General features: G+C 36.1%; 1 protein-coding gene across 1 annotated transcript in view; it reads left to right on the forward strand.

Annotated features, from left to right (window-relative positions):
• Positions 1-25,102, forward strand: part of Vcpip1 (valosin containing protein interacting protein 1) — a 28,230-nt gene extending 3,128 nt beyond the window's left edge. Inside the window, exons 2-3 of the mRNA XM_021644431.2 lie at positions 11,865-11,951; positions 20,020-25,102. Of these exons, the coding sequence (XP_021500106.1) occupies positions 11,865-11,951; positions 20,020-20,891 (959 nt within the window). The 3' untranslated portion in view covers positions 20,892-25,102. The remainder of the gene's footprint in view (positions 1-11,864; positions 11,952-20,019) is intronic.
• The last annotated feature ends 465 nt before the right edge of the window (positions 25,103-25,567 follow it).

A 25,567-nucleotide genomic window follows, 5' to 3' on the forward strand; every position in this document is an offset into this window, starting at 1 on the left:
TTTTCTCTAGTGTTTTGGTCGTAAACAATATGATTATTGAGTATTAGAAACGCATAACTATAAAATGAATTTTTCCTCAACTATTACCCAGTTATTTAAATGTATCTTATTTCAAAAATTGTTTTAAAAAAGCAAATGTATCTAAATAGTTAAAGCTCTTTCTTTTTCTTCCTGCCTGGGCTCTTAGGCTTTTACATCTTAATCCTTTTTCATTTATTTTTAATTTTATTTTCCTGCCTGTCATGTGATTTGAGGACTTCCTGTTTGATGAATTGCAGTTTCTGGTGTTTATAGTCTCACTGCACTCCCACCTACTAGCCTATCTCCTCCATTTCCTGTTCTCCCTTTCCTTCATCATATTCTCTTATGTGTACACTAAATTTTGTGTTTAATTTCATGGTTCAGTGACTACCATAATTGCAGTGAATAGCTAATAAGCAAACAAGAAAGGTGGCAGTGGGGTTAAGAATTCTTTTGGATAATTTAGCATAAATTAAAGGAAACTATATTATCGCCAAATACATAATTTCATCCTTTAGATGATTTGAGATACTGCCTAGTGGTGTACTTTTTACATTATTTGCTTAGCTTTTGTCTTTAAGTTGGTGTTAACATGCTTTACATAAGTTTTCAAGTTTGAAGTAAAATTTAAATGTTAGCTATTGGAAGAGCCTTGCTTTTGCTAAGATTAGAACTTTTAGCTAGAAAAGTGCTGGCTTTTGATTCTGTTTTCTCAGACTACTAAATAATAGTGAATTGGGCCTTGGCCTACTATCATGAAGATTTGTTATTACTGGCTTATTAAATAGGGGAACTAGTTAATGGGGGGTCTAAAAACTATATAAACTTTAAACTTGATATTATTGATTTTAGTTTGGCAGCCATAAAAACTGAGTTGGACGAGCTGACTTAGGTATTTTCTGTATTTCTGAGATGTTGTGTTCTCTCAGAGACTACATGGAATAGAGGAATGGATGGATAGTCTTTGGAATCAGAAGACACAATTTAACTCTTGCCTCTACTCCTTACTACTTTAGTGATTTCAGACAAACTATTAACTTCCCAGTACTTCAGGTGCCTCTGTACAAAATACCTGTTGTAGTTGATAAGAGCATGGGTAAAGTATACTCAGAACTCTGAAAAATTAAATAACATCTCATAAAATAAAGAAAATTAAGTATATACAGAAAACATTTTAAGACTGACAGTTTTTCAAATTAAAAATAGGATGACAGTGTCTGTCTTAAAAGAGGATGAACTTGGACATGTATGTGGTGAATATCTCCTACTGACTTTGTATATCCAGTAACTAGTATAGTGTCCAACAAGTAGAAAGCAATTGAGGGGTTTTGTTTTGTTTTGTTTTGTTTTTAACTGAATTTAACATGTCTAAAGAAAGACTGTGTCTGCAGAAATGGAATGATGGTCAGCACTCAGCATTGAAAAAGAGTCTGAAAAAGCAGAATTTGGCAATGTTTTTGTACAACGCTCTTGTACAAAGGAGAAATATATCACCTGGGATTCATGATAATTCTGGTAACTAGAAAGGTAATCTTTGCTGAAGGACAGGAATATTTTTATGTGTCCTGGTTTTGGCCTCCAAGCCAGAACACTCTCTTTACCTAGTTCCATGATTCCATAAGAGCATTTACTTTTACCATTCATTTAGCTTCATTTGGTAACAGGTGAGAGTGCAGGTAAGTGCACTTACTCTATTGTAGATTAATACATTGGCATGGGTGGCATTACAAATCAGTAGTCTTTAAGAGTTTGCTCAGTATGGTAACATATTCTATAATGAAAGTAAAAATATTAGCTTATAATTACGTTTCAAAAGAACTGATTTAAACTTCCTGCATCCAATTTTCTGAGTTGAGACTGTAATGAGTTCCCTAAGATTTATCGCCTTCTATTTTGATCCTTTCTCTCTTTACCTTTAATATTTATATTGCTATCCATAAGCCGTAAGATTTTATATGTATATTTTTATATGTGTAAAATTTAAGTATAAAGCTCGATTTTGCTAATTTAAAAACAGTAGCATTTGAGAGATTTCTGCCTTAAGAAATAGCATAAGCCTGGTATGGTGGTGCATACCTGTAATCCTAGCACTTGGGAACCTAAGGTATGAAGATCATGAGCTTGTCTTGAGCCTGTGTTACATAGCAGCACTCTGTCTCCAGTGATGCCAACAACAGCAAAACAAAACACAAAAAAAACCCATCAAAACCCAAAGTAAGCAAAGTACTAAGACAGTGGCTGTTCCTGTTTAAAAAATATTAGTCTTCTCTTTCTGATTTTTAAAAATTATATAGAAGGTACTCTTCAAAAGTAATGTGTTTATAAAAATATTAGTTTTGGAATGGTTATCTACATTTGACCATATTTAAGAAGTATTTAACAACTTAATGTTTAGAGTTGTGATGCTAAAAAAAATAACAGTTATTTGGAAAACTACAAATTTCAAAATGCAGAAAGTAGCTGCCTTTATGATTGTTTATAAAATAGCGCAGAAATCACGTTTTACAGTATTTATTTATTTGTCTCACTTATATTTCGTTTTGAATATATCCTCTAAAGGTTTGAGAGACTTTTGCTTACTATTCTTTTTAGATCACTTTTATTTTTATATCCTTATTCAGTTTCCTTACAGCACTTAATACAAGCTTAATGATCTGAATTGTTGTTCAAATATTTATTTTCCCCTTCCCCACTAGATTTGAAGTCAACAGAATATAACCTGTTTTAATGAATACCTTATTACCTAGTGCAGTCCTGAAACATTTTATGACACTAAGCAAATGCTTGCTAAGTGAATGAACACAGATTAGTTCATCAAAATGAATGTATGCTGTGAGCCTAGGACTGTGTTAGTGGTGCAAAGATGAATGAGACATAGTTCCTGCCTTCTGTGAACTTATGTATTAGTTTTTTTGCTGTTGTTGCTGTGGTAAAGCACCATGACCAAGGCAGTTTAATAGATGAAAGGATTTATTTGGTCTTATGGTTCCAGAGGGACAAGTATCCATTATCATGGCAAAGGAGTATGGCAACATGGCATCTGCAGCAGTAAGCCAAGAGCTCACATTGGTTTTTTGTTTGATTGGTTTTTTTGAGACAGGGTTTCACTGTGTAGCCCTGGTTGTCCTGGACTCGATTTGTAGACCAGCCTAGCCTTGAACTTACAGAGGGTCTGCTTCCTTCCACCTCTCTCTCCAAGTGCTGGGATTATAGGTAATCATCATCTTGCTCAGCTGAGAGCTCATATCTTAAAATGGCAGCAGGAAGCAATAGCTCACTGAGAATAATGGCCCAGGGGGGCTTTGAAACTTGAAAGCCCTCATCTATTGACACTTCCTCCAGCAAGACCACATTTCCTAAACCCACCCAAACAGTACCACCAACTAGGGACCAAACAATCAAATGCCACCGACTGTGAGGGACATTTCTCATTTAAATCTTCACATCTTAGAGCTTGGTCAGGTGCCTGTAATCCCAGCACTCTGGGAGGCAGAGGCCGGCATATCTCTGTGAGTTTGAGGCCAGCCTGCTCTACAAAGGGAATCCAGGACAGCCAAGGCTACACAGAGAAACTTTGTCTCGAAAAACAAAATAAAACAAAAATATCATCACAACTTGCCTGCAAGGTTTTCTGCTGAGGGAGTTTCCTGATTTTATAGCTTTCATCAAAACATGTACAACCTTCTTTTCTATAGACATAAAAATGATAAACCACTCATAGCCAAAGTCTGGGCAGAGTGCATGAAATTTATGAAAGAAGGGGGAGATAAAAAGACCTGTAGGGGACAGGAACTCCACAAGGAAAACAACAGAGCCAAAATACCTGGGCCCAGGGATCACTGCAGAGACTGATACTCCAACCAAGAACCATGCATAGAGAGGACCTAGACCACCTGTTCAGAGGAAGCCCTTTGGCTGCTCGGTTTCTAAGTGGGTTCCCTAGTGAGGGGAGCAGGGGCTGTTTCTGGCATGAACTCAGTGGCTGGCTCTCTGATCACTTTCCCTGGGGTGGGGTGGGATGGAGGGTGCAGCCTTACCAGGCCACAGAGGAAGACAATGCAGCCAGTCCTGATGAGACCTGATAGGCTAGGGTCAGATAGAAGGGGTGGACGACCTCCCCTATCAGTGGGCTAGGCAAGGGGCATAAGAGGAGAAGAGGGAGGGAGAGTGGGATTGGGTGGGGATGAGGGAGGGGCCTACAGCTGGGGTACAAAGTGAATAAATAATAAATTAAAAAATTAAAAAAATGATAAACCACAAAGATATCCAACATAGCAGTTTAGAAAAACATTTTTTATCACATACACAGAAGCTCATGCACACAGAGATTGTGTGTATTTTTGAAATGTGCTGATATGTAATAGCCAGGAACGTGAGTTTTTCCTTTTTCTTGAGAGTGCTTTTTTGTTTTTAGCTACTAGCTTCAGATTTATTATGGTAGGGAAGATGTGATGGAGCATAACAATTTATATTATGGAGGTCATAAAGCAGAGAAAAGAAGGACTATTTTGAGCTTTTTTTTTTTTAATTTTATTTTTTGGTATTAGGAATGAACTTAGGACCTTACCTTCTTTTGTCCTAAGGTATAATATTTATTAAATAGATTTTTGTATTATATCAACAAAAATAATACATAATCAGTCTGCTTAGTTTGTGGCATTCATGGAAATAGTCACAGTTGCTTTGAATCATGGTGGTAGTATAAAATAGAATAATATTTTTCCTGTGATATGTCACCTGTACTTTAATTCATTTTATCCAGACCACTGGAGTTTATTTAACTTAGTTTTTGTAGACTGCCACCTTCATTACTTATATAGTGTTTAAATCAGCCCAACTATGGCTTTGCAAAATATGTTACTACAATTCCTTATAGACTAATTATTTGTATTTTGTTTTATGGTAACTATGGTAGATATAAAAATTTGGCTGATTTCTTTTTTTCTTAGTATTATTTTCTGACTGTCATAGCTTTATCAGGAGGTAAAGATAGGTTTAGGTAAAAAGCAAAATTTGACTGTAGCATATTTAAAATGAGATTTGTGTGAGTTCACTACCAACTTTTGAGAAATAGAGAAGCTTGTTGGGTTTTATTATACTGCTTTTCTTCCTGAAAGGACTATGGCTTTTTAACCATATATTTTTAAGATATAGGTCCTATGGATTAATCCCCAGCATCCAAAAACCCTCATAACACTTTGTAATTACTTTGTTTACTTCTTGCTGAAGGTGACACTGGTAGTTGAATTTAAGGCCTCATGCATGCTTAACAAACATGTTTCTACTTAGATAGAAGCTCAATATAATACCTCAGGATTTTCCAGACTCACATTTGGAATTCAGATTTGTGTGTGTGTGTGTGTGTGTGTGACATTGAGTCTCTATATTATTCTCTTTATATATATATTTTTAAATGCTGGGTGAAAGTTTGAAATCTAGATCATGCTTATCCATATTGTTATACCTAATGTTCCATTGGATGGTTCTACCTATTTATATGTATGTAGTTCACTTGTGGTGAGAATAGTCTTAAAGTTGAATATGATAATTGATATATATAGATTGTCTTTATGTATACATTACAGGTAATGATTTATGTAATTATGCTTTGAAGATTAAGTTAATCACTTTCTGTGACTTAGCCATTTGATATATTTTACTTTTATTTTCTTCCAAAGAATTCCGATATATATATATATATATATATAAAGTAAGGTGGTAGTTCTTAACTTTTGTACTTCCTGGAAAAAAAAATTAATCATTACATCCACACATACACAATTGTGTTTTTGTGCATGTATGCACATTATAAATACATTCTTTTAATGTATTTAATAGTGACCTAAAAACTTGATTTACTAAGGAACTGAGTAGTAAGTAAAATGAAGGATACATTTCTTAGAAATAGTTTGGACTGACAAGATGGCTCAGCAGGTGCCCTTGCTGCCAAGCCTCAGACTTAAGTTTGATCCTTAGGAACCACATGGAAAAAATGGATTACTGATCCTGAAGTTTATGCTTGGTGGGATTTGAGCCTTCCCCTCCAAATAAATACACATGTTTTAAAAACAAAAACAAAAAGGAAAAAAAGCAAAAATGGACAACAAAGAAACCAAATGTTTAAATGGGAGGGTCTGTTTGTATAAGGAGCAGAGAGTTGTTTTTTCTTAATTTTTTATTTTTATTTAGTTTTTTATTTTATGTGCTTTGGTATGCAGGTATCAGATCCCTTAGAACTGGAGTTACAGTTGTGAGCTGCCATGTGGATGCTAGGAATTGAACCCAGGTCTTTGGAAGAGCACACAGTGCTCTTAATCAGTGAGCCATCTCTCCAGCACCACCCCTTCCCCCCCCCCCTTTTATTTTTTCAAGATAGGGTTTCTCTGTGCAGCCTTGGCTATCCTGGATTCACTTTGAAGACCAGGCTGGCCTTGAACTCACAGACCTCTAGGATTACAGGTGTGCACTGGTGCGTCTGGCTTTCAGAGTTGTAAATGAATACCTTTAGCATTTTATTTAATAGCAACAACTTCATCCTAATTCAAATTCAGTTGCACAAATCGTTCATTTAAGGTCTAGGAATATAGTTCAGCGGCTAAAATTCTTGTCTAGCATGCAGGAAGTCACAGCACTGCATAAAACTGGGTGTGCTAGTGAATGCCTGGCTTGAAATCTCATCACTGAGTAGGTGGAGGAGGTAAGAGGATCTGGAATAAAAGGTCATCTCCAGCTATGTAGTAAGTTGGAGGCTAGCTTGGGTGACAGGAGACTTTGTCTCTAAAACAAGCAAACAAACACCTGCTGTTCATTTTGAGTTCATAAAAAACTTAAAAATTTTAAATTACATTTATTTATTTTGTGCATGTACCACTGGGTACACATGGAGGTCAGAGGACACCCTGGGGAGTTGGTTCTCTCTGTCCACCATGTGGGTCTTAGGGTTCAAACTCAGGTTGGCAGGCTTGTCAGCAACTGCATTTGTCCATTGAGCCCTCTTGCCAGTCTGAGTTCAGCATTTTAAGTAATTCTTCTGGGTCTTTAAAATATATTTCATGTGGGAGATTGGGAAGTGGGTAAGAACATTTGTTGCCTGTAGCTGTAGTGCTATGGTAGGTGGAGCCCCAAAGGTCATTTACACTCACTGGCTGCCAACCTAGCTCTAGGTTTAGTGAGGCCCTGTCTGAAAGGAGTAAAGTGGAGAGTGGTAGGACACCTGCTGTGCTCTGACCTTCATTTAAGAGCGCAATACATGTCCCCCATGCATTCTCCGTATATATGTAAACATATAGTTCATATAGATGTTAAGAGTTTTCAGTTTGTTTTCAAGTTGCAAAGTAGAATCTACAAATTGGCTTTTTACTTAGTATGTTTTAATTTTGATCAACTTAGTTACTGAATGTATGTGGTAAGGTGTAATATTTCAGTACATCTCTTCAGTGTGTAATGATCAGATCAGAGATGTTGGCATATTTACCACCTCAGACACATACATTTCCTGGATTGGGAAAATTAAAGTACCTCTCTGTTAGTAATTTTTGATCATACAGTTAATTATTGTCAACCATATTTAACATGCTGTGCTGTAGAATATTGGGTTATTCCTCTTATAACCTGGTGTTGTAGTACACACCTGCAATCATTGGATAAAAGGTCATCTCCAGCTATGGAGGCTATCTGTAGTCGCTGAACCCTTGAGGTGAGGCAGGAAGATTAGTTTGAGTTTGAAGCCAGATAGGTCAAACTGGGTCAAAAAAACCTTTTTTTTTTTTTTTTTTAAATTCCTTCTCTGGTTTTCCAACAATATTGTAATGCCTAGTAGCTATTTTTATCTGTATTCCTTCCTTCTCAATTTTCCCCAAATTGCCTTCAGAAACATTTATAGTTAAAAAATTGGAGTGATAACTTTTCAAAAAAATTATATTTGTATGTGTATATATGTGCCTGTGGACGTCAAAGGACAGTTTATGAGAATCAGTTCTCTCCTTCCACATATCGGTCCCAGGGATCAAATGCAGGTTCTCAGGCTTGTAAGAGCCACTCTCCCATTTTGCCAGCCTATGATGACCTTTTAAAAATTCATTTTAACTCTGTTTTATTGTTAGAAAAATGTATAATATTGGGGCTGGAGGGAGGGCTCAGCAGTTATGAACACTGAATACTCTGCTAGAGGGGTGCTGGGTTCAATTCCCAGCAACCCAACCCTCTAAAATGGGATCTGATGTCTTCTTTTGTCATGCAGGCATACAGAAAGAGTGCAAATAGACCACTCATGTGCATAAGTAAATCTTTTTTTTTTTTTTTTTTTTTTCAAGACAAGGTTTCTCTGTGTGGTCCTGACTGTCTTGGACTCACTTTGTAGACCAGCCTGGCCTCAAACTCACAGTGATCAGCCTGCCTCTGCCTCCCTGAGTGCTGGATTAAAGATATGTGTCACTATGCCCAGCTAAATAAGTAAATCTTTAAACAACAAGAAAAGAAAAGAAATATTCTTAAACATAAATTTTAAAAATTAAAAAAAAATCACTATTAAATAGAAAAAAAAACACCATTAAAGTAAGAAGAAAAATCATCTTTAGTTCTACTCTTACATACACCTTCTGTTTAGAGAGGAGAGCTGATAGCTGTAGGAAGGATTCCAGAAGAAGACAATGGAAAGAGGTTGGTTATGTTGGTGTTCGCAGTTTCCTATCTTCACACTAAGTACATCAACTAGAAATATTTTACTGTTGAACTTTGAAAAACAGCTGACTGTTAAGTAAAACTAGTTGAGAGACTATCACAGAAAAGTGCATTGGTATAAAGGAGGTTTCACCATATTCCTCTTCTCTTAAGAGAGATGGAGCCACTTTTTGTTTTTGCTGAGTTTGACTTACTAGAGTCTTAAAAATAGGTGGTGCCCTTTGGTTACATTTTACAGATCCAGTGGGAAGGGGCAGTTATGTTACTTCTATTTTTCGTTTGTTTGTTTGTTTGAATGCATATCTGTAGCACTTGTGTTCCTGGTGCCTGCAAAAGGTGTCAAGTCCCCTGGAACAGTTGATTGTAAGTTGCCAAGTAGGCATTGAGAATCAAACCCAGGTCCTGTAGTAGAAGAGCCAGTGCTCTTAACTGCTGAGCCATCTCTCCAGCCAGAAAACAAACAAATCCACCTCATTTATGATACTCTCTCTGTGTTTACTCAACTAGTATTAAGAATGCACTTATTGAGCATTGTGCCAGGTCCTGGGAATAGAAAGTCTGATAAGCCACTGGCCTTTCCCAGAATCTGAAAACCTTTTATTTTAAAAAATAAAGAGAAAAGGTAAACTGAATCAGCTAGCAGTATGATAGTGGCCTTGGTATTTGTGTACATATTGCCATCAAAGTAGTTATTACCCAGCTACTCCCAAGAATTGTAGAGGAAGGGGCACTTAAATTGAATTTTATACCTTGTTTTAATTGTGCTTACTTAATTTGTGTGTTTGTGTTTGTGTGTGTGTGCACACTTGTGCACATGCTCTTGAGCATATACGTGGAGGTTAAAGGACAGCTTGGGGGAGTTGGTTGTTCTCCCATTATGTGGGTCCAGGGGTTGAACTTAGGTTGTCAGGCCTGCCAGTAATGTGCCTTTATCAGATGGGCTATTATTGAATTTTAAATTGATTCTTTAAATTGCTGTCCTAGGCTCACTTTGTAGACCAGGCTGGCCTTGAACTCACAGAGGTTGGCCTGCCTCTGCCTTCTGAGTACATGCACTACCATGCCTAGCTCTATGTTCTGTTCTTTTCTTCTCTCTTCCTCCTCTTCCTCTTCTTCCTCCTCCTCTTCCTCCTCTTCTTTTTATTTGGGACAGGGTCTCTCTACATAGCCCTGGATGTCCTAGAACTTGCTCTATAGAGGCTGGCCTCGAACTCACATAGGTCTGCTTACCTCTGCCTCCTAAGTGCTGGATCAGAGGTGTGCACTGCCCCTCCCCCTGCCACTTTTCTTTTTTCTTCTTTTCTTTTTAGACAGTGTCCTATAGCTTACCATGGCCTTAGGACTTCGTGTGTAGTTGTGGATTTCCTTTGCACTGCTTTGCTTCAGTCTAGGTTAAACCTTCAGGGAGGTTTAACTCTGTGTGAACAAAGAAGTTGGGGAGGACAAGACTCAAGGGAAAACCAGTTGAGAGGGGGCAGTAGTCTAGGCAGGAGACAAATGCAGTAGTAATATAGATGGAGAAGATGCCAGTGGAGAGCTTTATGTAACTGTGGTTGACTTGTACAAAGAGTCTCATCTCTAGTTCCCTTTGTTTCTCTTACCTCTTACCAACAGAGATAACTCATTAGAGGTATTTGTTTACTAGAGGAAATGATTTGTCTTTTCTATAGCCAATTGATGCCATACATATTTATAAATCAGGACTGTGAATAGTGCCATCAAATTTGTCTTAACATGATTTGAACATCTAGTGGATGTTTAATTTTAGGGATATGTGTAAATTTTGGATTGATATGCAGTATTTAGACCCTGTTTTTTCACTTATTAGCTGTGTGATCTTGGGGAGATTAAGCATTATTTTAAGATTGTTTGCTTGTAAGTGAAGTAGAGAGAGCTAGCTGTGATAGTAAAAGAAGCTGTAAAAGTTTCTTCTTAGCTCAGAGATAGGTAGGTAATAGAGGCTTAGGTGGTATCATACTTCCTTTATCTACAGAGTGATGGTGCAGTATTGTTCTTACTGGGGTAAAAAATTAGTTCTTGGGGGATTAAAAAAAAACTTTACCCTTAATGTATAAAATTATACATACATACATTACATAAACAGAATAATATAGTATAGTATCCGTGCTGTTCAGATACCATGGGGAGTGGTGGGGCTGATTAGGAAAATAGTGTCTGAATAGCCGTTACGGGAAGATGATGAAAACAAAGAGATGCATGACCTGCTTAAGTAAGATAGTCTGCTATGTGAAATGCTAAGAAATGTGACATTTTTCTTGTTTATCACCTGTTAGAGTCTTACCTCTCCTAAAACAACAACAAAAAAGTCAAAACAACCTCAGACCCTGCTATCCCATACATTTTGATGTTTTCCAAATAGATAATATCCTTAGGTATTTTAGAAAAACTAAATTTAGGCCATTTAGGATAAGAATTACCATAATTAAACAAAAGTTATCACCATAGAAATAAATTTTCCAGATGAAATTTGGTAAGTTGGCCACTGTAGCTTCAACCAGGCGTCATTAGTATTTTTGTACTTAGGGAGATTTGATATTTTAAATCAAACTTTTCTGCATGTCTTCACTTAAAGCTATTTTGGTAATAGTATTGTATTATTTGTAAAGTATTTGTATTATTAATAGAGTATTTGTGTATTATTAGTAAAAGTATTGTGGAATATTCTGCTTAATGTTCAAGTGACAACCAAGGCTTTTAAGATTTTATATTTTAAACTGGGTGCAGTGGCTCACGCCTATAATCCTAGCACTTGGGGAAGCAGAGGCAGGGAGAACTCTGTGAGTGCAAGGCCAGCCTGGTCTACGAAGTGAGTCCAGGACAGCCAAGGCTACACAGAGAAACCCTGTCTTAAAAACAAAACAAAAAAACAAGGGAATTTATTAAAATTTTAGACTGTTAGGGTGTCTTGAAAAGTGACATGGGCCTTCAAACACTGGGTCTAGGCTCTTCTGAGACAGCACTTGGCAATAGCTCTCACCTTCACATGGTCTGTCCATTTTCTGGTGTGCCATAGTATCATATCTGTGTTATATTCATTCTGGATCTTGGCCTTGTAATCGCTGTTCTAGGTGAATCTGTGTCAGCACAATCCTGGATGATACTCTTTTGTTTGAGCTTACACTTTATCTACTTTTGTCTTTCAGGGGAAGACGTGTGGTCTTATGCAAAAGGACTTCCTCACATGTTCCAGCAGGGCGGTGTATTCTATAATATTATGAAGAAAACTATGGGTATAGTTAAATTCTGATTTTATTCTGGGATAATATGTTTTCATTTAAGCTATTTTAAAAGTAAGAACACTGAAATAGGGGCCCAGCGGGATGGCTCAGTTGCTAGAGGCACTTGCTGACAAGCCTGACAACCTGAGTTCCATCTCTGGGACCTACATGGTGGAAGGAGAGAACCAACTCCTGCAGTTGTCCTCTGACCTCCACATATGCATCATAGCACATGTGTACCCATGCGCACACATACGTACACACAAAATAAGTAAAGTGTAATACTATATTAAAAGAATAGTTAGAATATTTTATTAAAAATACTGATAGCTGGGCATAGTACTGCATGCCCATAGCAGGTTGGGGTATTGATATTGGAGGACTGCTTGAGCCTAGGGTTTCCCAGTCCGAGCCTGGGCAACTCCCTACCTCCCTCCCCCCGAGACAGGGTTTCTTTGTGTAGTCTTGGACTGTCCTGGACTCACTTTGTAGACCAGGCTGGCCTTGAACTCACAGATTTCCATCTGCTTTCGTCTCCCAGAGTTCTGGGATTACAGATGTATAATACCACGCTGGCTTTTTTTTTTTTTTTTTTTTTTTTTTTGGGAATTTCACATCATGAACCCTGATCACACTTGCTTCCCAGTCCTCCAGGTTCATTCCCCACCCTGTGGCTTCAAAAAAGAAAAAAAAAAAACAAGCCTATATATTCACTGGAGCAAGGCCATACTCCTAGTGCCCAGCCCCTTAAAGAAAACTGAGTCCTTCCCCACCTGCACCCCTGCCAGAAGCCATCAGTTGTAGAGAGCTACATTTTAGCATCTTTATCACAAATTTTAGGATTTCTCTTTGATGGCTTTCTGGCTAGGCTGTTACACTTTTCAGGAGGGGAGGTAGGTGTAGGGGCTGTCACTAAAGCCTTCTACCCCCCTTTTTATCAAGGGTGCATCTGCAGTCATCAGTGCTACTACCAAAGTAGCTCCTTTCCCCTTTACTGTCAGAGGGAGCATGGATGGACTTCCATGTGGTTTCTTGTGACAGCACAGACCATGGACATCCATCTTCCCACTTTTTCAAGATTTAAATTATGTGTATGCACATGTGTGCAAGTGTGCAGGTGCTCTCAGTAACCAGAAGAAGGCATCAGATCCCCTGATTCCCTTGAGCTTGAGTTAAACAGGGCTTTGAGGCTGCCTGACTATGACTTAGGAACTCAGCCTGGGTCCTCTGCAAGAGTGGTACATGCTCTTAACCACCGAGCCATCTCCAGTTCAAGAGACCTTCTCCCCTAGTTTTAAAAAGTGTGTGCATGTGTCTTTCTTTTCTTTTTCTCTCTTTTCTTTAGTGTTAGGCATTGAACCAAAGACTTCAATCTTGTTAGACAGGTGCTCTAACACTGAGCTACATATATGTGATGTGTGTATGTGTAAGTGTCCCACCACCGCCGAGCTGTATCCCCAGCCTATGTATAAGTATGTGCATGTTTGTGTGTGTGTGTGTGTGTGGGGGGGCATACATATATATGTATGTGCCCATGTGTGTGAAAGCCAGAGCAGAGTTTCTGTGTCATTCCACAGGTGCTATCCCTTGTATTTTTTTTTTTTTTTTTTTTTTTTTTTGCGGGGAGGCTAAGGTTTCTTATTGGTCTGGAACTTTCCAAGTAGGTTAGCTCCCAGTAAGCCCCAGAGATTCACTTACCTCTTTAGCATTGATATTTTTTAGCATTGATATTTTAAGTGTGTGCATTTTTTTTTCCCAGCATGTGTTCTGGGGATTGAACTTAGGACTTTGTGCTCATAGTAAGCACTTTACTGATGGATCCATTGCCTTTCACCCATGTTTATGTTTTTAGTACATTGTTTTTATTTACAAATGTGCCTTGTTATTATCCTGAGTGGTTAGGTATGTTTTCTGCAGTATAATTAATATTTTTCTAATTGCTTTCTTGCTTCTATTTTGATCCTTAATGATGAAAGAATACAAGTTGTGAAATTAGATCTGATTACACTGCTTGTGACTGTCCCAGAAACAAATAATGCAGTGTTTTTATTGTTTTGTTTTAGTAGTGATTGGCATATCATATCATTGCTTTCTAGGTTTTGGGAAGTAGCTTGTTTTACGTTTAACTTCTTTGTTCATAAAGATATATACACTTATATGTAAGTGTACGTATAGGATTGAGGGAGAAGTTGGCAGGGCATGTTTTTGGACCTCATGTGTTTTTCAGAGATATAACATGAGCACTTTTAGCTTTAGATTTATCATTCTATTCTCCTACCTAACTTTGCAGAGATTAGGTACAAAATTTTGTGGTGTACACTTATTCTTTGAACTTTTTTTCTTCAAAACAAAACAAATCCCAAATAGGCTGTTGTAGAAATGTTCAGACATATAAAGTAGCAAGAGTATTATTATGAGCCCATGTACCTATCACCTGGCTTCCACAATTACTAATACTTCTCAACTGGACTGTTTTAAGTTAATCTCAGGTACATAATTTTATAAGTAAGTACTCTTAGTGTGCATATATAGTAAAAAATATTTTAATTTCAACCAATGTCTGTTTAAATAGCAAGCAAATGTTTTCTTCTCTTGGTTCATTTGAATCAGGGAACCTGCTTTATTTTTTAAAAAGACAGTATTATTTTAAACATCTTAATTTTATTACTACTGTATATATGATTTGTGTGGTGTGTGGATTTGGGTGTCACATACCACAGCTCATTCATTGCTCATTTGTGGCCAGAGGATAACTTTGAGTAGTCAATTCTTTTTTTCCACCTTGGGTTCCAGGTGTTGAATTCTGTTTGTCAGGCTTGTTATGTAAGCACTTTTCATCTGCTGAGTGTTTTATATGGAGTAAAATTGACATTTTTGGGCGAGATACAGGTACAAATTAAGTATCATATACCCAAAATATGTAGAACAGAAGCATTTTGGATTGGGGAGATTTAAGTACACTTTGCATATACATAGTGAGCTATTTTGTTGATGAAACTCAAGTCAGAAATTTATTTGTGTGTCCTGTCTGCTTTAAACACATTGCTTGCAGATAATCTTATATTATCTCCTGAAGTAATTTTGTACTTTGAAGCCGGTTTCACAGTGGAATAGTCTACTGGTAGCATTGTTTTGTCCTGAAGAAAGTTGTTTCAGATTTTGGCACATTATGGATTATTGGGTTAGAGGTACTCAGAACCTGTATATTCCTTATATACACTATATATGGATTTTGAGAAACATGCAGTCATGTATCTTTCCCCAGCAAAAAGACAGGGTATTTTCTAGAGTTTTAGCCAACCCCTGTTTTCTAGTCCCCATTTACTGGCAACCACTGATTGTTTTCTGAGTTCATTTATTTCCCTTTTTCCTATTGCTGTGTTAGAGTGACTTTTTGTGCATGGTTCCTTTTGCTTAGCATAGGTATTGACAAATTAGCCTGAGGGCCATGTCCCATCTTTTGCTTGTTGGCCATACTCTTGTCTAGATACTACCTGTTGCTTCTTTTGCAGTGCAGCACTAGAATTGATTCGTATTAGAGACCATGCAGTCCACTATAATAAAAATATTTATCACATTGTCCTTTAGAGAGAAAAGCCTTTTTCTGTTTTGTTTTTAACTGTATAAAGGATGTTTATTTTTGTATATGGAGTTTGTTAGCAAACTCCTGACGCAGCATGGGACATAATATAGCAAGAAACAGGGATAATGTATGTGTTTTATTTCTGTTTTAAGTGTATATTGGCAGGTATTAGTTGATTTCATCTTTATTGCTGAATGGTATTTTATTGATTGAATATATCACATTAAGAAATTAATAAAAGGGGCTGAAGGGATGGCTTAGCTGTTAAGAGTGCTTTTTGCTCTTGCAGAAGATCTAAGTTCAGTTTCCAGCACCCACTTTGGGCAGCTCACAAGCCTATAATTCCAGCTCCAGGGAATCTGATGCCATTTTGTGTCCTCCACACGTACTCTTATACATGGAGCATAAAGTCACACACATACACATACATTTGAAAAAAGATCTCTACCAAAAGACATTTGAACTCTTCTCAGTTTTTAGCTACTATGTATCTAGTCCCTGTAAACATTTATCATTTATGTACAAGTTTTTGTATTCATGTAAATTTCTCCTCTCACACTTTTTCTCTCTTTCATACTATTTCAGTGAATGTATACGCAAATCAGAAACATTTGATAGCTTAACAATACTGTTTTCTAATTTATGAAGATATTTCTCCATTTACTTTCTCTCATCCAAATTTTGTAATTTTAGCATACATACATTACAGGTATTTTATTTTTGGATTTTTATCCTATTTTAAAAGATGCTTCTTAAAATTGCTGTTTCTTATCTTTATTGCTAGTTACTAGAAATAAAAATTGGCTTCCTATGTTAACATTGTACCCTGTGACCTTGCTAAGCTCACACATTCTATTGGCTTTTTACATTTTTTTTCCCTAGATTGTGTAGGTCAACATGTCTTTTGTAAATAAAAGATACCTCTTCCTTTCACCCGCAAGTCTTCTATTGCTTTTCTTGCTTTATTGAAGTGGCTAGGACTTTAAATTCAGTATTGAATAGAAATGATGAAGAACATAATGCCTTCTTGGGGGAAGCCTTCAGTCTTTTTCATGAATGTGTCCTATTATGTTGAGGACAGTCCCTTGCATTTCCATATTCACTGTCAGTTTCTATTAGGAATAAATACTGAATTTTGTCAGATGGTTCTTTTTATTTATGAAGATGATTGTGTCATTTTTCTTTTTTAGTTGGTTGAGAGGGTGACTTATAGCGACTGACACGTGTCTGTCTGTCTATTTTTGAGGCAGGGTCTCATTATGTAGCCCTGTTTTGGCTGCCTCTGTGGACCATGCAGGCTTCAAACTCATAGAGACCTACCTGATCTCTGCTTCCCAAGAGCTAGGATGAAAGGTGTGCAGCACCACACCCAAGAATTGTCCCTTTTTTAAAAAAGTTACTTAATTTATTTTCTGTGTATGAGTGTTTTGCCTACATGCATGTATGTATACCATGTGTTTTGAGAAGGCCAAAAGAGGTTGTTGGATCTCCTTGAACTGGGATTACAAATGGCTGTAAAATAGCTTGTGGCCGCTAGGAACTGATTGTGAGTTTTCTGCAAGAACAGTCTTAACAACTGAGCTAGCTCTCTGGTCCCAGTGATTGACTTTTAAATGTTGAACAAACTCTACATGGTATTTGACAAGTGATTTGTGATTGTTCATGGTGAATAATGCTTTTTAGTTTTCTCCTGTAAAATTACTGTTTAATCAGAGTAATTTTGACTTCCTAAAATGGACTTAAGAAATATGTCCATTTGTTTTCTGCTAGACTTTGTAATTACTTGGTAAATGATGCTAGGTAAAATTGATTGATTAGCGAGGCTGCTGTGTTTAGAGTTTTCTTTATTGGGCAGTTTTTTTTTTTTTAAAGGATTTACTCTATTTTATATATTTAAATTTTTCTGTGTATATGTGTATGTTTCAGTGTATGTATGTCATGTATGTAAGAGTGCTTTCCAAGGCTAGAAGAGATGTCAGATCCCCTAGAGCTGGAATTACAGGGAGATTGGGCCATCTGACATGAGTGCTGGGAACTGAAAAGAGAAAATAAGGAACTGGAGGGATGTCTCAGTGGCTGAGAGCACTGTCTGATCTTCCAGAGGTCCAGAGGTTCAATTCTCTGCAACCACATGGCAGCTTATGGCCAGCTATGCTGGAATCTGATGCCATCTTCCGGCATGCAGTCATACATGCAGCTAGAGCACTCATACATTAAATAAATAAATAAATAAATAAATAAATAAATAAATAAATAAATAAGATCTTAAAAAAAGAAAAGAGAAAATACTTAGCTATTAATCCAGCAGGCATGCAGGCGTACGTGCAGATAGAGCACTCATACATTAAATAATTAAGTAAGTAAGTAGTAAATAAATAAATAGATAAGATCTTAAAAAAAAGAAGAGAAAGTACTTAGCTTTTAATCCAGCCATTTCTCTAGCCTCCTGTTGGGCAGGTTTTCACAGTGAATTAATTTCTGTAATAGGTAGTACTTTTAAGGTTATCTCTTCAATATGTCTGTCCATTTCATCCCAGTTGTTAGATGTGGCATAAAGTTGTTTATAATAGTCCCCTTGTTCTTCTTTAATGCCTAAGGAGACCGTACTTCTTTCATTTTTGATGTTGGTCATTTGTGCTTCCTCCCTTCTTCCCTCCTTTTTGTTAACTTGTCTGGCTAATGTTTGGTTTATCAATTTTATTGGTCTTTATTACAGAAACAACTTTTGGATTCATAGGTTTTCTTTTTCCTTATGCTTGCTTTAGACATGAGATATGAAGGAGGACATAAAGCTAATTGTTTTTGTAGGTATTTTTGTATTATTCTTGTGGATATTTTTGTTATGTTTTAGTGCATATTATGTTATGTTTTATAAATGCATAAAATATAAAAAGTATTGACAGTGTAAAATTTAATGTGAAGCTTTCCATCTTGTTTTGAATGTCTGTTCTAGCTTTAGGTTCATTAAATTATATATTTACTTGCAAATTTTTAAAAGTTTGTTTTTAAAATTTATTTTTCTTTGTTTTCTTTTTTTAATATAACTTTTAAAATAATTTATTTTTATTTCATGTGTGTTGGTGTTTTGCCTGCATGTATGTGTGTCAAGGCTGTTAGATTCTCTAGAACTGGAATTACAGTTTTGAGCAGCCATATGTGTGCTGGGAATTGAACCTGGGTCCTCTGGAAGAGCAGTCAGTGCTCTTAATTGCTGAGCCTTCTCTCCAGCTCTTTTCTAGTTCTCTAAGTAGAAGCTTAAATTATTACCTGTTTGTTTTCTAGTCATAGTCATTATTTAAAATTTTGTTTTATTTGCGTGTGTGTACAAATGAATGTGTCATTGTGCATGTGTGTCAGCGGAAAACTTTTAGGAGTTAGTGCCCTCTTTCTATAGAGTGGGATCTAGGAATCCAGCTGAGGTCATCAGGCTTGTATGGCATGTGCTTTTCTTACAGTTACTGTCTTGCAAGCCCTGAAATTATTTTTTAAATGTTAGGTATAGAATTGAGACTTGGACAAAAATAACCTATTCTACAAATGAGAACTCGATGTCCATAAGCAGTCCACATGGATGAAAGCAGGGAACAGTGATGAAATAGTCTGTTGGCAGTTTATTCAGGCTGCCCTTGAACTCCTGATCCTTCTGTCTCCACCTCCTGGATGCTGGGATTAAAGGCATAACCACTATGCTTTGTTTTTTTTAAAAAAAAAAAGTAGCCATTTAGAGCAGATCTCTGACTTGAAGATTTTCTTTCTTTCATTTGTGTAGTTTGGCAGGGCTTCTGAGCTACAGCTCTGGAAACTTAAGTTTTTTTTTTCGTCAGTTTATTGTGCCAGAAGCATGTCGAGAGAAATTTCTACCTGGATTTTTATTAATTGACATTTTGCCTACTACTGAAATTAGTATTTGTTTGAAATCATAATTTAAACTTTAGGAAATAAAATTACCAGTTTTTATTGGTTTACATTGTGCTTGGTTTTTGTTTTTGTAATTCAGATGTTTGTTAAAACTTTCTTTTCTAACTTTGCTATAGGATAATGATTTCATATACATAAATACATATATATATATATGTATATATACATACACACACACATTCTTCATTCCCTGGGAGAACTACTTTAAGGTCTTACTGATGTTCTTTCTTGTAGTAAAAATAAATTATTTTCTGTCAAATCATTTTTGATGATTTCTTATTTATTTATTTATTTGTTTGTTTGTTTATTGAGACAGGGTTTCTCTGTGTAGCCCTGGCTGTCTTGGAACTCACTCTGTGGAGTAGGTGGGCCTCCAACTCAGAGGTCCACTTGCCTCTACCTCTTGTGCTGGGATTAAAGGCATGCACTACCACTGCCCAGCTACAAATCAGTTTTTGAAAGTTGTTCATTTATCCATTGCTTTCAGAAATTCACTGTTTTGGCTATAATGGTCTGTTATGCTTTTACTAGTGTTGTAGATAAAGGCTTAATATGTTTAATATCTTTCCTTTTCTTTAGGCATGGCTGATGGCAAACATTGTACTTTTCCACATCTGCCTGGCAAAACCTTTGTTTATAATGCCTCTGAAGATAGACTGGAGTTGTGTGTCGATGCTGCAGGACATTTCCCCATTGGTCCTGATGTTGAAGATTTAGTTAAAGAGGCTGTAAGTCAAGTTCGAGCAGAGGCTACTACAAGAAGTAGGGAATCAAGCCCCTCACATGGGTTATTAAAACTAGGTAGTGGTGGAGTAGTGAAAAAGAAATCTGAGCAACTTCACAATGTAACTGCCTTCCAGGGGAAGGGCCATTCTCTAGGAACTGCATCTAGTAACCCGCACATTGATCCCAGAGCTAGGGAAACTCTGGCTGTAAGAAAGCATAATACAGGGACAGATTTTAGTAATAGTTCAATTAAATCAGAGCCTCCTGTGTTCACAGCTGCTTCTAGTAACAGTGAGCTTATTCGAATAGCTCCTGGAGTAGTAACAATGAGAGACGGCAGGCAGCTTGATCCTGATGTGGTTGAGGCCCAGCGAAAAAAATTGCAGGAAATGGTTTCTTCTATTCAGGCTTCAATGGACAAGCACCTGCGGGATCAAAGTACAGAGCAGACACCATCTGATCTTTCTCAAAGAAAAGTAGAAGCTGTGAGTTCTTCTGTGATGCCCGGGAGTCTTCAGACTGGCTTGCCTGAATCTTTTTCTTTAACTGGTGGCACTGAGAATTCGAATACTGAAACAACTGATAGTTGTGTGGCAGATGTACTGGGAGCAGCATTTGCCACAAGGTCAAAAGCACAAAAAGAAAATTCCATGGAGGAACCTGAAGAGATGGATAGTCAAGATGCTGAGACAAATAACACAACTGAGCCGATGGATCACTCTTGATTTAATTAGAGGCTAATAAAGGCAGAATGTTTATTGTGAATATGTAATATTTGTTGGCTGGGCCACATAACTTGAGTAGTCATTAAAAATCTTGTACGTATATAATTCAAAGATTATATCTTGTTATTCAGTGCATGATAGCAAGTGTGTGATTGGCAATAGCTTTTAATATACTGCTGCCCAGGCTGGCTCTGAATTCTTGTAAATTAGTTTAGATCTGTTGAAAGAGTTTCTTCCATATATGTGGTTCATTGGAAGTTCTTTGTCATTTTTAATTCCATAAAAGTCTTAATTTTCAGACATGAAAATTCTCTTGCTAAATGCTTGGTTTCTGCAGAGACCAGAATTGAAGATGAAATGGGAGTTTGTACATGTTATCATCAAGGTAGCCATCCTACATTTCATGAGAATGTTGATTTCAAGTTTACCTTAACTAAATGTATCTTACAATACATAAAACATTTTATTAGACTACTTAAAAGTTATAACATTATAGAACAGCTATTGTTGACAAAAATATCTTGACAACATTTTTCTGATTTGAGCAACATTGCTAAGAAATATCTATCCTAGTATGATAAAGTCAGTGTGATTCAGTTAGTTGGTTTGAGCCAATATGGCCATTCGTATGCTTTTTGTGGATAATATGTAGCCATTATTTTTTTAATCTTGGCCTTTTCAAATTCCATCTATTATTTTGTAAATCTTGCATAAAGAATCACAATTTGTTCTAGAATATTTAAAAATAATGGTGGCAGTAGTTAATTTCTAATTTTCAGACTATGTCAGTCACAGAGAATTTATCTTCATAAATGGTTCTATAGTTTGACACAGTGATATGTAAGCCTATATATGCTAAATGTCTCTAAACCCCTTTGAACCAAAAATGTTTCCTTTTTTCTTAGAGTCCTTAAGATTTCCTCTTTGTTTGCTACACTTGAGTTTGGATGCATAGTTTACTCCAGCAGACCATGAGCAACTGCACATTTGCTTAAACATTGCATTCATTAACTCTTCAGTGCCAGTTTCCTCAAAGCAGCTTTCATGCTAATTCTTTAAAAGCAGAGTGTATACTTCTGATATTGGTACTGCACCATTGTATTCTGTTGATCTGTATTTGTAAGTGTATTTCAGTCCATCATCTTCCCTTGTTTACTGAAATTAAGTTGAATTTGAATGAACGAAAGACAAATGTATATTAATATAATCTCTTAGAGCACTCAAAGCCTGGCTGTCTCTGTTTGCTGGCTGTCTCTGTAACAGATGCAGAACTGTTTGCACTTCTACAAAACTGTATGTCAAAAAATACACTATCAGGTGTTTAAAAATCTCTACCTGTTCATTCAAAAGGGATATAGGTTGTACATTAACTTTTTTTAGGTAAGGGAGGTGTCATTTTTTTTCCGTGTGACAGTATCTTTAATTGAGTCTACATAATGACTGCCCCACTTTGTTGAATAAGGAAGGAAGGAAAGCAGGAAGGGAGAATCTAGACTTTTTACAAGTGTAGCTGAGGTTAAGATAATGTACAATACCACACACACACACACACACACACACACACCTGGATTAGAGTTGATCATATCACATGCTTTGCAAAATTTCATTTCCATTCATCCATTTCTAAACTTACTCTCACACATATTTATATCAAAGTACCAGGATAATTTAAAACTTTTATGTTGGATACTAGTTTTGCATGAAGTAAGAAAGCTACCAAAATCTTAACAATTAGCTGTGCTTTAAATAAAAAAATCAGCCCCCATCACTTCACTAACCACTATCATTTTTGCTTATTCAGCCACTGAGATATTCTTTATTTTTCTTTCCTTGTTCAAGTACAAGGAAACTATTGAATAAGCAGAAAATGTACTGCTCCAAATAAATTATATAATTGCCCTGCTTAAACAGATGCCCTTCTGTGGCTTGGTATGTTTAATTAATAACTGGCAGGATCTCAAAGCATTAGTAGGAATATCAGAAACAAATTTTGTCTTATTTGGACACAGTCTCACTTTGTAGCCTTGGCTGGCCTGGAGCTCACTATGTAGATCAGGCTGGCCTTAATCTCACAAAGATATCTGCCTGCCTCTGCCTCCCAAGTGTTGGGACAAAAGGCATACACTAACATGCCTGGCTAGTAACAAATTTTATCTCCCTATTAAATACTTGAATTTAATGTAAATTATGCACATGTGAACGTTAGAAGATGGGCTTAATCTCTGACAATACTTCACTGTCTCTAGTGACAGTAGTGGTATTTAAGGTTAGAAACTTAATTGAGTATAAATAAAAGTTTGGGTTTTCCCTTGATACAAAATAACAAACAAACCAACAAACAAAAAACAGGCTTGAGAATTCATCAGCATTCTTTGAACATATTTTAAATCAGTTGAAATTTGAATGGGATTATTAGTGGTTCTTGGGTAAGTTTTGAGAGGGTTTCTTTTTTTTTAAACATCTTTGTATTTATGTGAATGTAGATTTTTTTATCATTGTGATGCCACTGTACTGCATCAGTGGAGCACAATAGCTTGTGATCGCAAGTAAAAGTGGTTTTTAGCCCTAGATGTAACATAACTAATTCAAACCTACTCAGTTCTATTTGCAGTGTTCCACTGAATACTAAAGTAATATTGTAAATATTTTTCTTCAGTAATCCATTCTGTAATCATACCAAGTTTGAGTTGATGACCCAAAGTCCAGGCAGTGAAAGGTGGTGTATGTCCAGAAAGCTGGTAATGAACAATTGTTCAAATTGAAGGAAACAAGACACTGCCAAGTATTATGAATAGTATACAATTAGCTCCAAGGAAATGGTTACTCAGGAACTAAAGAGCAAGCCTAGATAGTCCATTCCTCTCCCACCTCTTAAACTATGTTTCAAGTATTTATTGAAAATTATTAGGAAAGAGGCCTGAGAAATTTAGCAAATGCTGGTATTTGAAATTCACTTTATACCTTTTTACAGTTTTTAGTTTGGTTTTTACAATTAAGCTTTACTGCTTGCAGTTGACATAGCATTTTTGGATGTACCTGTGAGACTAGCCACAGGTTTTACAGGTCTTTATTGCCATTATTTTAAGGATCATACTCATTGGGTGTTAACAGCGTCTTACATAGGGTCTCTTACCTCAGGGAAGATCATTTACTAGCAACTCCTATACTAGTATTGACAGGTTTGGGAGAACTACTTTGACATATCACATGTTAACTACCAAATTAAGAAAAGTATTATTTTACATAGTTACTGGATGTCTGCTCCCCAGCATTTCTCTAGATATTAGGACCCTCATAATAAGTAACATTTAGATATGAAATAAACTTCTAAGTTCTGTCATTAGTTACATTTCATCTTGTCACTATAGTGATAGTATATATTTCTTTTAATCTCAGAGCATTAATGCAGTTTTGTCCTCATTTTCAACAGGCCTAAACTTAAATACTCAAGTACAAATTTTGAGAGTTTTAGTTTTCTTCCTTTTTTTTTTTTTTTTTAAATGGCTTTTAAAGCAAGGTCTGTACCTTAAGATTCTTAAGAAACCAGAGGCCTTGCAAAATTGGTTTAAATTCTACTCATTTTAACACAGATTTAAAGTTACCTTTTATAACAGAAATAGATGCACATTCTAGGTTGGCTAAATGTTCTACTTTCCAAGACTGTAATTTAACAAAATAGTACAACACAGAGGCTCTTCACAATTAGAGTATTTTTTCAGATAAAAACAACTCATGAAAATAGGCCATAGTAGTAAAATGTATATTTAAGGAATAAAGTAACAAAGGGGAGATAGATCACTAATGTCACAGAATTAATTGCAAGTTCTGCCATTCTTTGAGATGCCAAGTGTTTCAATTCATATTTAATGATACTCAAATCGTGGAAATTTTAACGTTTGTTCCAAAGTAGCAGAAACTGTAAAAAAAAAAAAAATTGTGAATTATTGGAGAAAATGCCATTACTTGTATATCTGACATTTAAAGTTTTTAATTATGGAGTTGACTTGTTTTTGTAGTATAATAATACAATGACTATTCTCTTGTAAAAGAAAAGGAAAAACTAGTAAAGAAAAAGTTTTAGTTGATGTTATTTGCTTGTATCAATTACTAGTATTTTAAATTCAAGGTATTGCATACTTTTCTTTAGAATACAGAAATCCCTCCTGGAGCCTTTATGCCTGTTGTAGAGCAATAAAGGACTGAAAAGCTTATCAATATTTTCAGGTTTGTTTGGCTTTAAGCATTAGTGCTAAAAGTTGGGGAGTCTTCTTTTTAGAGGGAAATGCTAACCAAGCAGTAATAGGATAAATATGTAGAAAAAAATAAAAAAAACAGCAAGTGCTTTAACTTGGCAGTGAAGTAGTGTGGATGCCATATCATCCATAAAGCACTAGCTGCTAGACATCACTTTCTGATTTCATGCATGATTGGTTTGTCTATATTACAGTTGAGTAATTGCTAACAGTAAAACAGCATAGTGTTCTTGAGCACACCTCACTGTACAGTCTTTGAACTTTTGTAATTATAAAACTAAATAATATATTACTGATTCCACCTCAACTTCAAATTGGCTTTTTAAAGTAATGTTCTTTAGTTTTATGTAATTAGACTTTAATATCATAATGCATGAACAAATAGTTCAGTTTTATAAAAGAAGTTCTTAATGTTTTTAGAAC

Source organism: Meriones unguiculatus, chromosome 6, assembly GCF_030254825.1.
Source record: "Meriones unguiculatus strain TT.TT164.6M chromosome 6, Bangor_MerUng_6.1, whole genome shotgun sequence".
Lineage (NCBI taxonomy): Eukaryota > Metazoa > Chordata > Mammalia > Rodentia > Muridae > Meriones > Meriones unguiculatus.